This window comes from Diceros bicornis, chromosome 15 (genome assembly GCF_020826845.1).
Source record: "Diceros bicornis minor isolate mBicDic1 chromosome 15, mDicBic1.mat.cur, whole genome shotgun sequence".
Taxonomy (NCBI): Eukaryota; Metazoa; Chordata; class Mammalia; order Perissodactyla; family Rhinocerotidae; genus Diceros; species Diceros bicornis.
In genome coordinates this window covers 22,197,752-22,210,340 of record NC_080754.1, presented here as the reverse complement: position 1 = coordinate 22,210,340, position 12,589 = coordinate 22,197,752, and the positions used below count along the sequence as shown (strand labels likewise).

At 33.2% G+C, this 12,589-nt stretch overlaps 1 protein-coding gene across 1 annotated transcript in view; it reads right to left on the bottom strand.

The window, feature by feature from the left end:
* The window catches only part of STXBP5L (syntaxin binding protein 5L), a 337,784-nt gene that overhangs the window by 251,487 nt on the left and 73,708 nt on the right, over window positions 1–12,589 (bottom strand). Inside the window, exons 4-5 of the mRNA XM_058555874.1 lie at window positions 11,240–11,321; window positions 7,338–7,438 (exon numbers count right to left, since the gene is read on the bottom strand). Coding sequence (XP_058411857.1) covers window positions 7,338–7,438; window positions 11,240–11,321 — 183 coding nt within the window. The remainder of the gene's footprint in view (window positions 1–7,337; window positions 7,439–11,239; window positions 11,322–12,589) is intronic.

Genomic DNA, 12,589 nt, shown 5'->3' with positions numbered 1-12,589 from the left:
TTGCGCACTCTGCTTCGGCGGCCCGCAGGTGCGGATCCCAGGCGTGCACCTACGCACGGCTCATCAAGCCATGCTGTGGTGGCATCCCATATATAAAATATAGGAAGATGGGCACAGATGTTAGCTCAGGGCCAATCTTCCTCACCAAAAAAAAAAAAAATACAACTCATTAACAACGCAAAAAGCAAAGGGGATGGTAGTAAATGGAGGTTAAAGTTTAAATTACTGTCATTATGTAAGAAATGGTAAAAGAAATACTGTTGTAGACTGAAATAAGTGAAGGTTACATGTTGAAATCCGTAAGGTAACCTCCCTCAAAAAAGAGTGAAAAAAATGCATATTAAATTAAGTCAAAAGAAAGCAAGGTAAATTAAAAAAAAAGAACATAAAAATTAAAGTGAAATAAAAAACATTAACACAGTAGACATAAATCTAGATATATCATAAATTATATTATATGTAAATACACCAAGTACAAAACCAAGAATGTCAGACTGATTTTTTAAATTATATGCTTCAGAAAAGAACATAGAAAGTTGACAATAAAATCGTGGGAAAATAAGTACTATGCAAACACTAATCAAGAAAAGCTGGTGTAGCAATACAACTACCAACAATGTATATTTTAAAACAAGATATATTACTAAAGAGAAAGGAGATATTTCATAATGATAAAGGAATAAACATATACGGAACATAGGACAATTCCAATTCTGTATGCATCCAACAATTTAGCTTCAAAACTTATAAATTGTTAATATTAAAAGGAGAAATAGTCAAATCCATAATCATAGTGGAAGATTTTAACACTCCTCACTTAATACCAGATAGAACAAATACCAATAGAAATCAGTAATAATGTAAATATCCAAACAACAAAATCAACAAACCTGGTCTAATTTACACATACAGGACACGAATCCAACAACAGATGAGTAAAAATTCAGTTTGTACATACTAACCAAGATTGTCCATATTCTGGATCATAAAACAAGTCTCAATAAATGCCAAAAGAAATGAAATCATATAGACTATGATCTCTCCACAGCAGCATTTTATTGTTTACTAACAAAAAAAGATAAATAGAAAACTTCCAATTGCTTGGAAATTAAGTCATTTCTAAATAACACAACATTCAAAGAAGAAATCATAGAGAAATTATAAAAGATTTTAGCTTGACATTAATGAAAATAATGTGAAAAACCTAAAATCTGTGAGATGCAGCTAAAACAGTAGTATTTAGAGGAAAAATTATAGCCTAAATTCATATATTAGAAAAGAAGAAATATTAAATCAATTATGTAAGTTTCCATCTCAAGAATCCAGTTAAAAGATAGTTAAACTGAACGAAAGTAGCAAAAAGAGTAGAAATCAATGAACTAGAACAACATGTGTACAATTAATGAAATCAAAAGATAAATCTATCAAAATGACAAAAATGATAAATCCCCAGAAGATTGATGAAGAAAAAAAATAACTCACCAATCACCAATATCAGGCATGGAAAACAGAAAATTACTATATAGACTCTACTGTTAAGGCTAATAAATTTGAAAAATTTTGATGAATAGGACAAATTTCTTCAAAAACACAAGTTACCAAAACTGACTCAAGAAGAAACAGAAAATCTGAATATTCCTACTCCTATTAAGGAATTAAATATGACATTTAAAATCTTCCCACGGAGAAAAACCCAGGCCCAGATTGTTTTACCGGTGATTTTTTTCAAATTTTAAGAAAGAAACAACACCGATCTTTCACAAATATTTGTAGAGTATAGAAAAGGGACACATTCATTTTATAAGGTCAGAATAACTATGACATAAGAACCTGAAAGGGAATTCAAAAGAAAGGAAATCTACATTCTAAGCTCTTGTTAACATAGATATAAAACTCTGAAACAACTCATTAGCAAAATATTAGCAAATCCAGCATATATAATATTAGCATATACAATAAAGCTAACACATCACAAAAGTTGCATTTATTCTAGGAAGGTTCATTTAACATTCAAAGATCAATTGATGTCTTTTACCACACTAATAGATAAAAAAGAGAAAAATCGCATGATCATCTCAATAGATGCATAAGAACTATGTGATAAAATTCAACACCCATTCATGATTTAAAAATATATATGCTTATAACAAATTAGGAGCAAAAGAAACTTCCTTAATCTAATAAAGAATATCTACAAAAAAACCTACAGCATGAAAATGAAAATATTCCCCCTAAGATCAGTAATGAGACAAGAAAAGCACTGTCCTTGACTTTTTTATTCAATATTGTACTGGAAGTCTATGGCGGACAGATTCCAAAGTTGTCTCCATGATCCCCATCTCCTGATATTTTTGTCCTTGCATAATGCCCCTCCCCTTCAGTGTGCACAGGACCTGTGACATGCTTTTAACAAATACAATATGGCAAAGGTCATGGGATGTCACTTCCATGACTAAATTACATATGATTGTGACATCCATCTTTTGAGGAGACTCTCTCCCTTATTGGTTTTGAAGAAGCAAGCTGCTATCTTGTGAGATGGCCTATGGAGAGGGCCATATGGCAAGCAATGGAAGATGGCCTCTGGTCAATAGAGAGCAAAAAGCTGAGGCCCTCGATCCAACAACTTGGTAGGGAACTGAATGCTCCCAACAACCAAATAAGCTTGAAAATGGATCCTTTCCCAATCAAGCCTCAGCTGAGGCCATAGCCCTGGCAGCTGCCTTAATTGCAGTTAGTGAGACCCTGAAGCAGAAAACCCAGCTAAGCCACGACTACTCTCTTGATCCATAAATTATGAGATAATAAATGTATGTTTTTTTAAGCCACTAAGTTTGTGGTAATACTGTTACACAGCAATAAATAACTAATACAAGGTTCTAACCCGTGCAATAAGGTAATAAAAAGAAATAAACATATATATATAGACATATAAACTATAAAGAAGGAAATAAAACTTTGAAGATGGCATGATTGTGTACATAGGAAAATCTACTACAGATAAACTATTTGAATTATTAATTGAATTTAAGCAAAGTCACTAGATACAAAGTCAACATATAAAAATCAATTATACTTCCATATTCCAACAAAAACCTTATAGAAAATATTTTTAATATAATTTTATCATTAAGTATCATTTATATAATTGTAAATTTTTCAATTTACAATAGCATTAAAAATATCAAATATTTATGACTAAATCTAATAAAAATGTAGAAGACTCTAGAGAGAAATCTATAAATGTTATTTAGAGAAATCAAAGAAAACCTAAGTAAATGGAGGGATATAACATGTATCATGTTCATAGATTGAACAAATCAATGTTGTCATTGTCAATGACAATGAACTAATATTGCTGTCCCTCATCAACAAGTGAAATGTCAGTTCTCCCTAACTGATCTACAGGTTCAAATTATTTCCAATTAAAATCTCAGCAAATGTTATTGTGGAATTTGACAAGCTATTTTTAAAGTTTAAATGGAAATAAAAAAGTTAATTATAAGCAAGAGAATAGAGGTAGACTGGTTAATCAAATTGAAGAATATCCATTAAATTGAATACTATATAACAATGAAAATAACAAACTACAGCTACAAGCAACATGGATGAAACTTACAAATATAACATAGAGCAAAAGAAGCGAAATACAAACAAGTATATATGTATGATTCCATTTCTATAATTGTCAAAAACAATAGGCAAAACTAATCTATACTGTTTCCAATCAGGAGTGTTACACCTGGGGGATAAGTAGTGATTGGAAGGTAACACAGAAGGGTTTCTGTGGTCTAGTAATTTTCTGTTTCTTGATTTGCGTGTTTGTTACATGGGTATAAAATTATTTCAAGGTGTACACTTCATATTTACATAGTTCCTTGATAATTCGGTAATATTACACACCAATAAAAGAATAAAGAAGCCTTTCACACACTGATAAGAAATGATCTTTAGAGTATACTATAAAGAGAAAAAAAGTAAGATACAAAACTGCTTGTATAACATGCTACAATCTGTGTAACAGAAATATATATTTTCATATTTGCTTATAAATACACAAGAAAATTATGTTACATACAATATTGGCTTATATATGTACATAATGAATTTCACAAAAATTAATAACACTGCTTGCCTCTGCTGATGGGGACTAAGTGTCCAGGGGACAGGAATGGAACAAAGATCCTTCACTGTATATATAACTTGCATATTTTGAATGTCAAACCAGGCAAATATGTTAACTATTCAGGAAATTTTTAAAAGAAAAATAATTCAAATTACCTTTATAAAGCAAAATATTTTAAATTTGGGTTATGAATTGTGTCTCCAAAAGACAACTCTGATGGATCAAATCACTAAAGATTTCATAAATTATAGGATTCTTAACAAAATATTCCTTCCCTGTGGTTTAGCTACTATTCCTTAGAAGTATGCTGATGATATTAATTAGAAGAACACCACGGATAGAAAAAATAAACCATGATATAATAAGTACAAATAATTTAAAGTCTATATATCATAGCCTACATATTGAATTTTGCTTGAAAACCATATAAAACAACTCTATGCTTTCTCCAACATTACACAATTTATGATCAGTGATAGCAAGGGCTATAATATGGCTAAAATGTGAATGTTTTATTTTATTCATTTTTCATATCATGCATGACAGAAATCAAAACAGTTTCTCTTCCATATTTAGGTTTAAATCATATCTGAAAGGAATCCAAGGATCATCCACCAGAAGCAGCTGGAATATCTAAACCTATATCTCAAAATCAAGGCTGGTTGCTGCCTTCAAAGACTGTAAGACCAAAGGCTGAAGGTGCCCTATGAAAAAAACCACTAAAAGTTATAGCATAAACTATATAAACTAAATATATATACATATGTATATATATGGCAATAAGCATAAGGATATATAGAAATTTACATAGTTAAATGGCTAATTTAAGAGGGCTTAGAGTTCCAAAAGATGCTTGATTAAATTCTCCTTTATAGACCTAAACCTCCCATTTACCATACATTTAAAGATAATTTTCCCCCTCCACAAAAAATTGTGATAGTTAATGATTATTCTCAAGTCAAGATAGTTAATGATTATTCTTGAATTCAAGATAATGAATTTATCTTTCTCAAAAAGATAAATATCACTTTTTGCAAACATTAAAATAGGCAATGCTTACAAAGTTCCTATGATTTAAACTTGTCCAAAATCTGTTAGCTTGCTTTTTTATGTTGCTACCAGTTAAATTCACCTCAATTGAGATAATAAAATTATAATTGGAAATCCTCACCATCAATTATTTCTTCCCCCCAAAAGGGCTGATACTGGCTCAAGACAAGGTTGACATAAGGGAAGCCATACTGTAGAAAAGAAACCCTATTGTAACTTTGAATGACCTCTGACTAACTAACACAGCTGGATATGCACCCTCCAGGAGGTCTAACTGCCCTGTAGATTTTATGAGTCTTTTGAGTTCCTTAGGAATGTGATGACCCCAAAACAGAGCGTCTATGCTGATATCATCAATGAAAACTGAAGGATCTGGTGTGGCGACTCCCAATCTGTAACACCAGAGGGTCAACATTCCTAACCCCTGCCCCTATAACCCACCGGCCTATATAACTGCTGTAAGATTTTGTGCCCCCTTAAGATGGTTCTTTTGGACATTAGTCTGCCATCTTCCCTCTCGGTAGAAAGCTGTAATAAAATGCCTTTTCTCTGCCATCATCTCGCCTCCTGACGATTGGCTTTTGTCTTGTGGTGAGCAGATCGTGCCCTTCATGTGGTAACAGGGTCATAAAAGGGGCCAGAACATTTCCTTCAACATTCCAATTGTGAGGGGAAAAAAACCCATTGTGTCCATTAACACAAAAGCGTAGAGCAAGATCTACTCAAATCATTGAAACAAACAAGCAAAAAATCTTACAAATGGTAAAGAAACAGGAATATTATGAAAACTCTTGACTGATCTTTAAATTTTTCAATACCCTGAAATTTCTGCTATATTATTTTAAAATTTAATATAAAATAACCAAAATTAGATCCAATCTAAAGAAAGATAGCCTATCTAGTTTTAGCAAATATCTAAAATATAAATTCCCTCCTCTCAAAAAATATTGGATATAATAAAAATTTCCATTGATGCTGAATCCTAAAATACTGTGGACATAATACTCACAAATACTACTCAGAATACGGAGGGTTAATGATTTGAATAGTATAGTATGCATATGAAAAGAAAAAGTAAAAGCTTCAGGTAGAAAAAGGAAGAATGTCTGTATAGCTGCCTTCTTTTTTTCTCACCATGCCCATAAAAACAGGTTTATTTTATTAAGCTCTGTCTATATAGCAATGATTCCTTATGAACTATTACCATTCAACAAAATAAAATGAGCACTATCTTGAGTTTTCAGCAAAGACTGCCTGCCTCTATTATTCACCTCTCTCAGTTTGACAGTACTTGCTAATCTGAATAAATTTACTTCTCAGAGGTTTCTTTTTCTTTCATTAATATCAAATTTTCCTGTGATGGCCCTTCCCATTCACTGCAAAGAGTCTGATTGTTTCCTAAATAGTAAACAATATCAGATTATTTTATAGTTAAATTACAGAGACAGATAATAAAATACAAATTTTACTTCATTTCAGGTAGACTATCAGTTAAGTGGATGAGTGTTCTAAGCCTGGTTGAATTCAACATTAGAAACATTAAAACTGGTATAGTTTGTTACAAATAAAATCTAAACACTTTCCCCATACTCATTCATATAATTTTCTCTTTCTGATTATTAATATTTCATTATAAAACGGAAGAATCTGAATTTTGATCAAATAACCATCTTTGAAAACATTAATCTTGGATGTGTAATGCTGCTCAACAATTAGTACCAACATTTTTGAATACCTAAAACTTTTGTTTCAATATTTTTTTAAACATAAAAAAACATTTAAGCAAAAGGGTGAAAGTGTAGGAAGTAACTGCCACAATGAAAAGGCGTAGAAGTACATTTAGTATTTACTTAACTTTTAAATTTTAGGTCAAGGTTTTCAACTCCCTGGCCCAGGGAAAAGAACACATCATTGCTGAAGTGCTGGTTTGTAGTGAGAAGAACAAAAATGTTAGGAGTTCCCCATTAGTAGATGACTGAATCTATATCAATTATGAATTTTCTATGAAAATAAACTATTATAAAGCAAGCATAAGCATTAAATTATTTCTAGCTATTAAGATTATGAAAAAAAAAAAAAGTCTTTCAAAAGCTAACCTGAAACTCACTCCGGAAATAATTTTATTGTACATTGAGAAATTGTTTAACTCATACATTCTTACCGTTCTCGGTTAAATTTAAGAGAATGAAGAATAGCTGGCCTTTTTTGTCTAAGATTCCACAAATGAAGTGTATCATCTGAACTTGCACTGACCAAAGCACCCTGAACAAAAAGAAGACAAAGTGAGTGAGTGATTTACTTAATTTAGGGTTTTTTGTGAAGCAAAAACAACGAGCTGAACAATTTACTGAATTTTTCACTGCTGGAAGAGTTATTTGTTTCTATATCACCTAGAGATACAAGAAGAGACAACTGCACATATTTCAATCAGGAAGGCTAAGAATGCTGAGAGTGGAAGAAGCAAGTGAACTACTACATATGGATTAGTCAGGATGACTAGCTCAAGGAATATGCATTTACCAGTGGAAAGAAATAATTATTGTAAGCATCATTGTGACTATTAAGAATTTTTTGTGGGCCAGCCCTGGTGGCCTAGTGGTTAAGTTCAGTACGCTCTGCTTCGGCCGGCCAGGTTCGGTTCTCAGGCACGGACCTACACCACTCATCAGTGACCATGCTGTGGCAGTGGCCCACATACAAAACAGAGGAAGACTGGCAACAGATGTTAGCTCAGGGAGTATTCTCTTCAGAAAAGAAAAAGAATTTTTTGTATCTTCTTTGGGAAGAAGATACAATCAAAAAAATTTGATTTTTTTGTTTCTTCTAGTCACACATATACTACACATAGCTTTACAGAGAAGCAAATAGCCAACCCAGTTTTACAACTGCAATCTGATCATATAAAAATTCACCATTTGTAAGAATTTTCTACATAGTTGGAAAATATATATTCTTCCTAAAAAAGTATATCTGGTATATTTTAATTTGTTTTTATAGTTCAAGAAGCTTCATCTATGATAAAAGAAAACATCTATAATAAAAGAAAACATTTTTCAAACAGGAATTCAGTATAACTATAAAAATAATACTAACATTCTTTTTTATACAAAATCTCCAAATATAATTAATCCTATTTCAAATACAATAGGATGTTTTCTACCTCTTAATATGGCAGACACCATATGGACAGATAACTAGCTGCCATGTATGACTTCATATATATGCCTAACTATTTATTTCACTGAGTTAAGTAAGATTATCTTAAACTATGTCAGAACTTTTAGCATTATGAGTTTTCTGGCTAAAAATGTCAATGCTTGCCCTATGACAGAGCCTGAAGCTACTCTAGAGTATTGAATGGGTTCTCTAAAAGTGATCTTGCAGAATCATGGTCCTCCTGAGATACCTAAAATTCTTTTCATATTTTCCAGAGAACTCTGTTACAAGTAACCTTTCATAGTTTATAACACTAATCACAGATATTAAAATGATTATCCCATGTAGATGCCAGGAAGAACTATATTGAAATTCCTAGAATTTATTTCTTCTTTAGGAATTAGAGGAGAGAAGAAAATAGGAATCAAAATGCTCTTTTTGTGTGTGTGTGAGGAAGATGATCCCTGAGCTAACATCTGTGCCATCGTCCTCTACTTGGTATATGGGACACTGCCACAGCACGGCTTGATGAGCAGTGTGCAGGTCCACGCCTGGGATCCGAACTTGCGAACCCCGAGCTGCCAAAGCGGAGCGCACCACTATGCCACCAGGCCAGCCCCCAAAAATGCTCTTTCATAAAAATTCCTAAGACAAAAATGCTCATATATCCTACGATGGTTCTCTTTCTATTGTTTGCCCGTGATTTTTGTCTCAAAGAATAGCTTTTAAAACACCAATCATAATCAGAGAATATATCCTTTAAAAATGTTAAAAATTTTATAAATTTGCATATGTAATAAATACACGTATTCAAAGAGATACACATTGGTATATACATTTTAATATGAACTCATAGATAATTACATTCCATACAATAAAATGTACCCTACATATGCCTGGAGGATTTCTATGTTTGTTTGCTTGCTTTACTTGTAAACTGTTCCCAAATGTTTCATATATACAAACTGGAAATTTATTAGGGTTGCTTAGAAGTGCCTGATGAGCTACAGTTTTTTTTTCTTTGAGATATAAGATACAGATCTCATTTCTCAGGAAAGTGGAAATTCACTTAGGATAGGATAGAACTTGATATATGAAATTAATAAAACACTCTCTACAGTAAATAGTTATGTGCTATGCAAAAGATATAACATGCCAAAGGCAACAGAATTAAAATAAAGCAGCATACGTTCAATAATAGTATAATAGCTGAATAAATCTAGAGAGGAAGTCAATATTACTAATTATCTGATAAAACTAGGGGTAACATCCTTAGAGGGAAGTATAACAGCACCAACAGAGATATAAGACACATGAAAGTAAGCACATCAGCAGGGTGTCTAGGGCTCATTTACAAAAGCAAAGTGAATCTACAAGAAGCACTGCTAACGAAGATCTGTGAAAAGATTAAAAACTGTGAATAAAAACACCAGTCATGAGGTCAGAAACTGGGAAGTCTGGAAAAAGGTATAGAAGCTGAGTGTGAGGTAGATCAAGGTGAGTAGTTCAGGATAGACAATGTAAACAATGGAAGGATGCTGAAGGCTTGTCTGTACTTATTCTTAGCTATGTAGAACAGAGGTAAACTTAGGGCCTTGAAGACAATTCTCAGAGGGTTGAACCCAGAGAAAATCACCTGGAAACAATTTATGCCTGCCAGTACACATCCATGCAGAAGGCAAAAGGCTGAGATCTCTCAACTAGGAGCTACAGAGTAACACTGAGACTTCAAAAAGGTTATCATTCTAGATACTAATGACTGGTTATTATAATAAAATATTTTTAAAAAACATTTTCCCTTTTCTTCCTTATCTGCTTCTCTCATTTTGGTACCCCATAGCAAGTATGCCTACAAGGTAAAATATGCTAGGTTTGTGAATAAGGAGACTCTCACAGCCTTCTGACAAAGACTTTGAGCCAGGAGAAGTAAATAGTGGACATATGCCAATATCACAAATTTCTCATGCCTCAGGTATCTCTAACACAATGTTCTTTGAGCATTTTATCCATGTTTACGATTATAAACTCTTAGAAAGAGATATATACACACATATATGAAGACATTGAATAAAAGATCTTGTTCATGTTGTAAGAAAACAACCAGTGGTATTTCATCTGTTTTCCTCAAGGCACTGAGTTCAATCTGCTAAGTGCCTGAGTTTGGTATGGCACAAACTCTTAAAGCATTTTTGCATTGACTAGCTCACTTAAAACAGCTCTAGAAAACTCAAGGATCCACTGTAAAAATCTGAGTCTAGAAGGCCTTAATTAGCCTTCAAGTAATGGAAGGTCTGCAATCTTTCCAAGCTTTATGAATACACACTTTGTCTTTAGGGAGTTCCTCATCACCATAGGTCTATAAAAATAGGGCTAGAGTACGTAGCCAATTGTCATAATAGCTATGGATACATAAATAAATACAAATGCTTTCACATACCAACAAATGCATACGGAGATATAGACAGATAAAAGAGTCCATAGGTAAATAAGTAAAAAAGATTATTTCATGGAAGATAAAGACAAAACATGAAGCTAGTGCTGGATTATAAAATTTAAGTTGGTAGGAGAAGAGTGTGTAGAAGGAAGCTTTAATGATCAGTAAGACAATCCAAGGATTTTAGTAAATTTTTATAAACTATTTAAATAATTAATCTATAAATAATGCTACACAATCACAATAACAGAATCTTTTGGTATATACAACCTTTTCCCTTTTAAGTTTAATAGACTGACAAATACAGGAGTACAGTCCTTTATGAAAAATGTGACCATGAATAATATTGCATTCATATATATCTTTAAGCATTTAGAATCATAGTATAAAAAAGATAATATCAACTAATGCAGTGTGTGTGTGTGTGTGTGTGTGTGTGTGTGTGTGTGATAAACAGTCAAGAAAATCCTTACCTCATTGATCAAGAATTGGAGCTGCAGGACAGCTGCACCACTTTCATGTTGGCAATAACAATCAACACCAGGTCTCCCGAGTCTAATATAATAAAAGTCAAGGATTCTAACATATTAATTAGCACCAATATTAATGAGTAAAAAGAAATTAACTTACTAGCAACTAATGTTTTGCTTTTTAGTCATCCTTATTTTTGTAAATAAAGAATTGAAAAATCTTAGTCTTAGTTGATGCAAATTACATTATACAGCATAAGACGTCAGCAAAATGGCCAAATAAGACATATCGCTAGCACCTATTTCCCCCAACAATAATTTGGCATACATGCACAGAAAAAAGTGTCTCCCTGGGAGCTTTGGATGCAGGTAGGAGACTGTGAAACCCCGGTGCAGTCCAAGAGTTAAGAGAGTTGTTTTGAGAAGACAGGCTCAAACCCAGGTGGCTGACTCACTGACTGTGGTCTCAGCTACAGAAAAGGAAATAGCTCCCTACCCCTGAGAACTTGGCTATAGCCCTGTTTGGCTTTGTGTCTGTTACCAGCATATGCTATATGCCAGGGACCCAGAGGAGTCACACCCACCCATGCATCAGGTAATAGGTATACAGACCTTGGTCCTGGCTGTGGACCCGGAAGTGCCCTTGGAACCAGCTCCAGCTCCTCTCAGCTGCAGTGTGGGAGCCACTGGAGATAAACCTGCCAAATTTGGTCAGACGGTAGATTCTGAAATGGCCCCGTAACTGGGTTCCAACCCATCTCAGTCACAGTCTAGGAAAAATCTTGCTGGCACAGGGATTTTTGATTACTGAATCAATCTCCTTACTAGTAATTGGTCTATTCAGATTTTCTATTTCTTCCTGATTCAGTCGTGGTAGGTTGTATGTTTCTAAGTATTTTTCCATTTCTTCTAGGTTGTCCAATTTGTTGACATGTAGTTGTTCATAGCAGCCTCTTATGATCTTTCGTATTTCTGTGGTATCAGTTGTAACGTCTTCTTTTCCATTTATAATTTTGTTGATTTGGATCCTCTTTTTCCCTTGATTGGTCTAGCTAATGGATTGTCAATTTTGTTTATCTTTTCAAAGAACCAATTCTTAGTTTGGTTAATCTTTTCTATTGCTTTTCTGTTCTCTTTTTCATTTATTTCTGCTCTAATCTTTATTATTTCCTTCCTTCTGCTAGCTTTGGGCTCAGTTTGTTCTTCTTTTTCTACTTCCTTAAGGCATAGAGTTAGGTTATTTATTTGGGATCTTTCTTGCTTCTTAATGTAGGTGTTTATTGTTATGAAATTCCCTTTTAGAACTGCTTTTGCAGCATCCTATAAGTTCTGGTATGTTGTTTCCATTTTCAT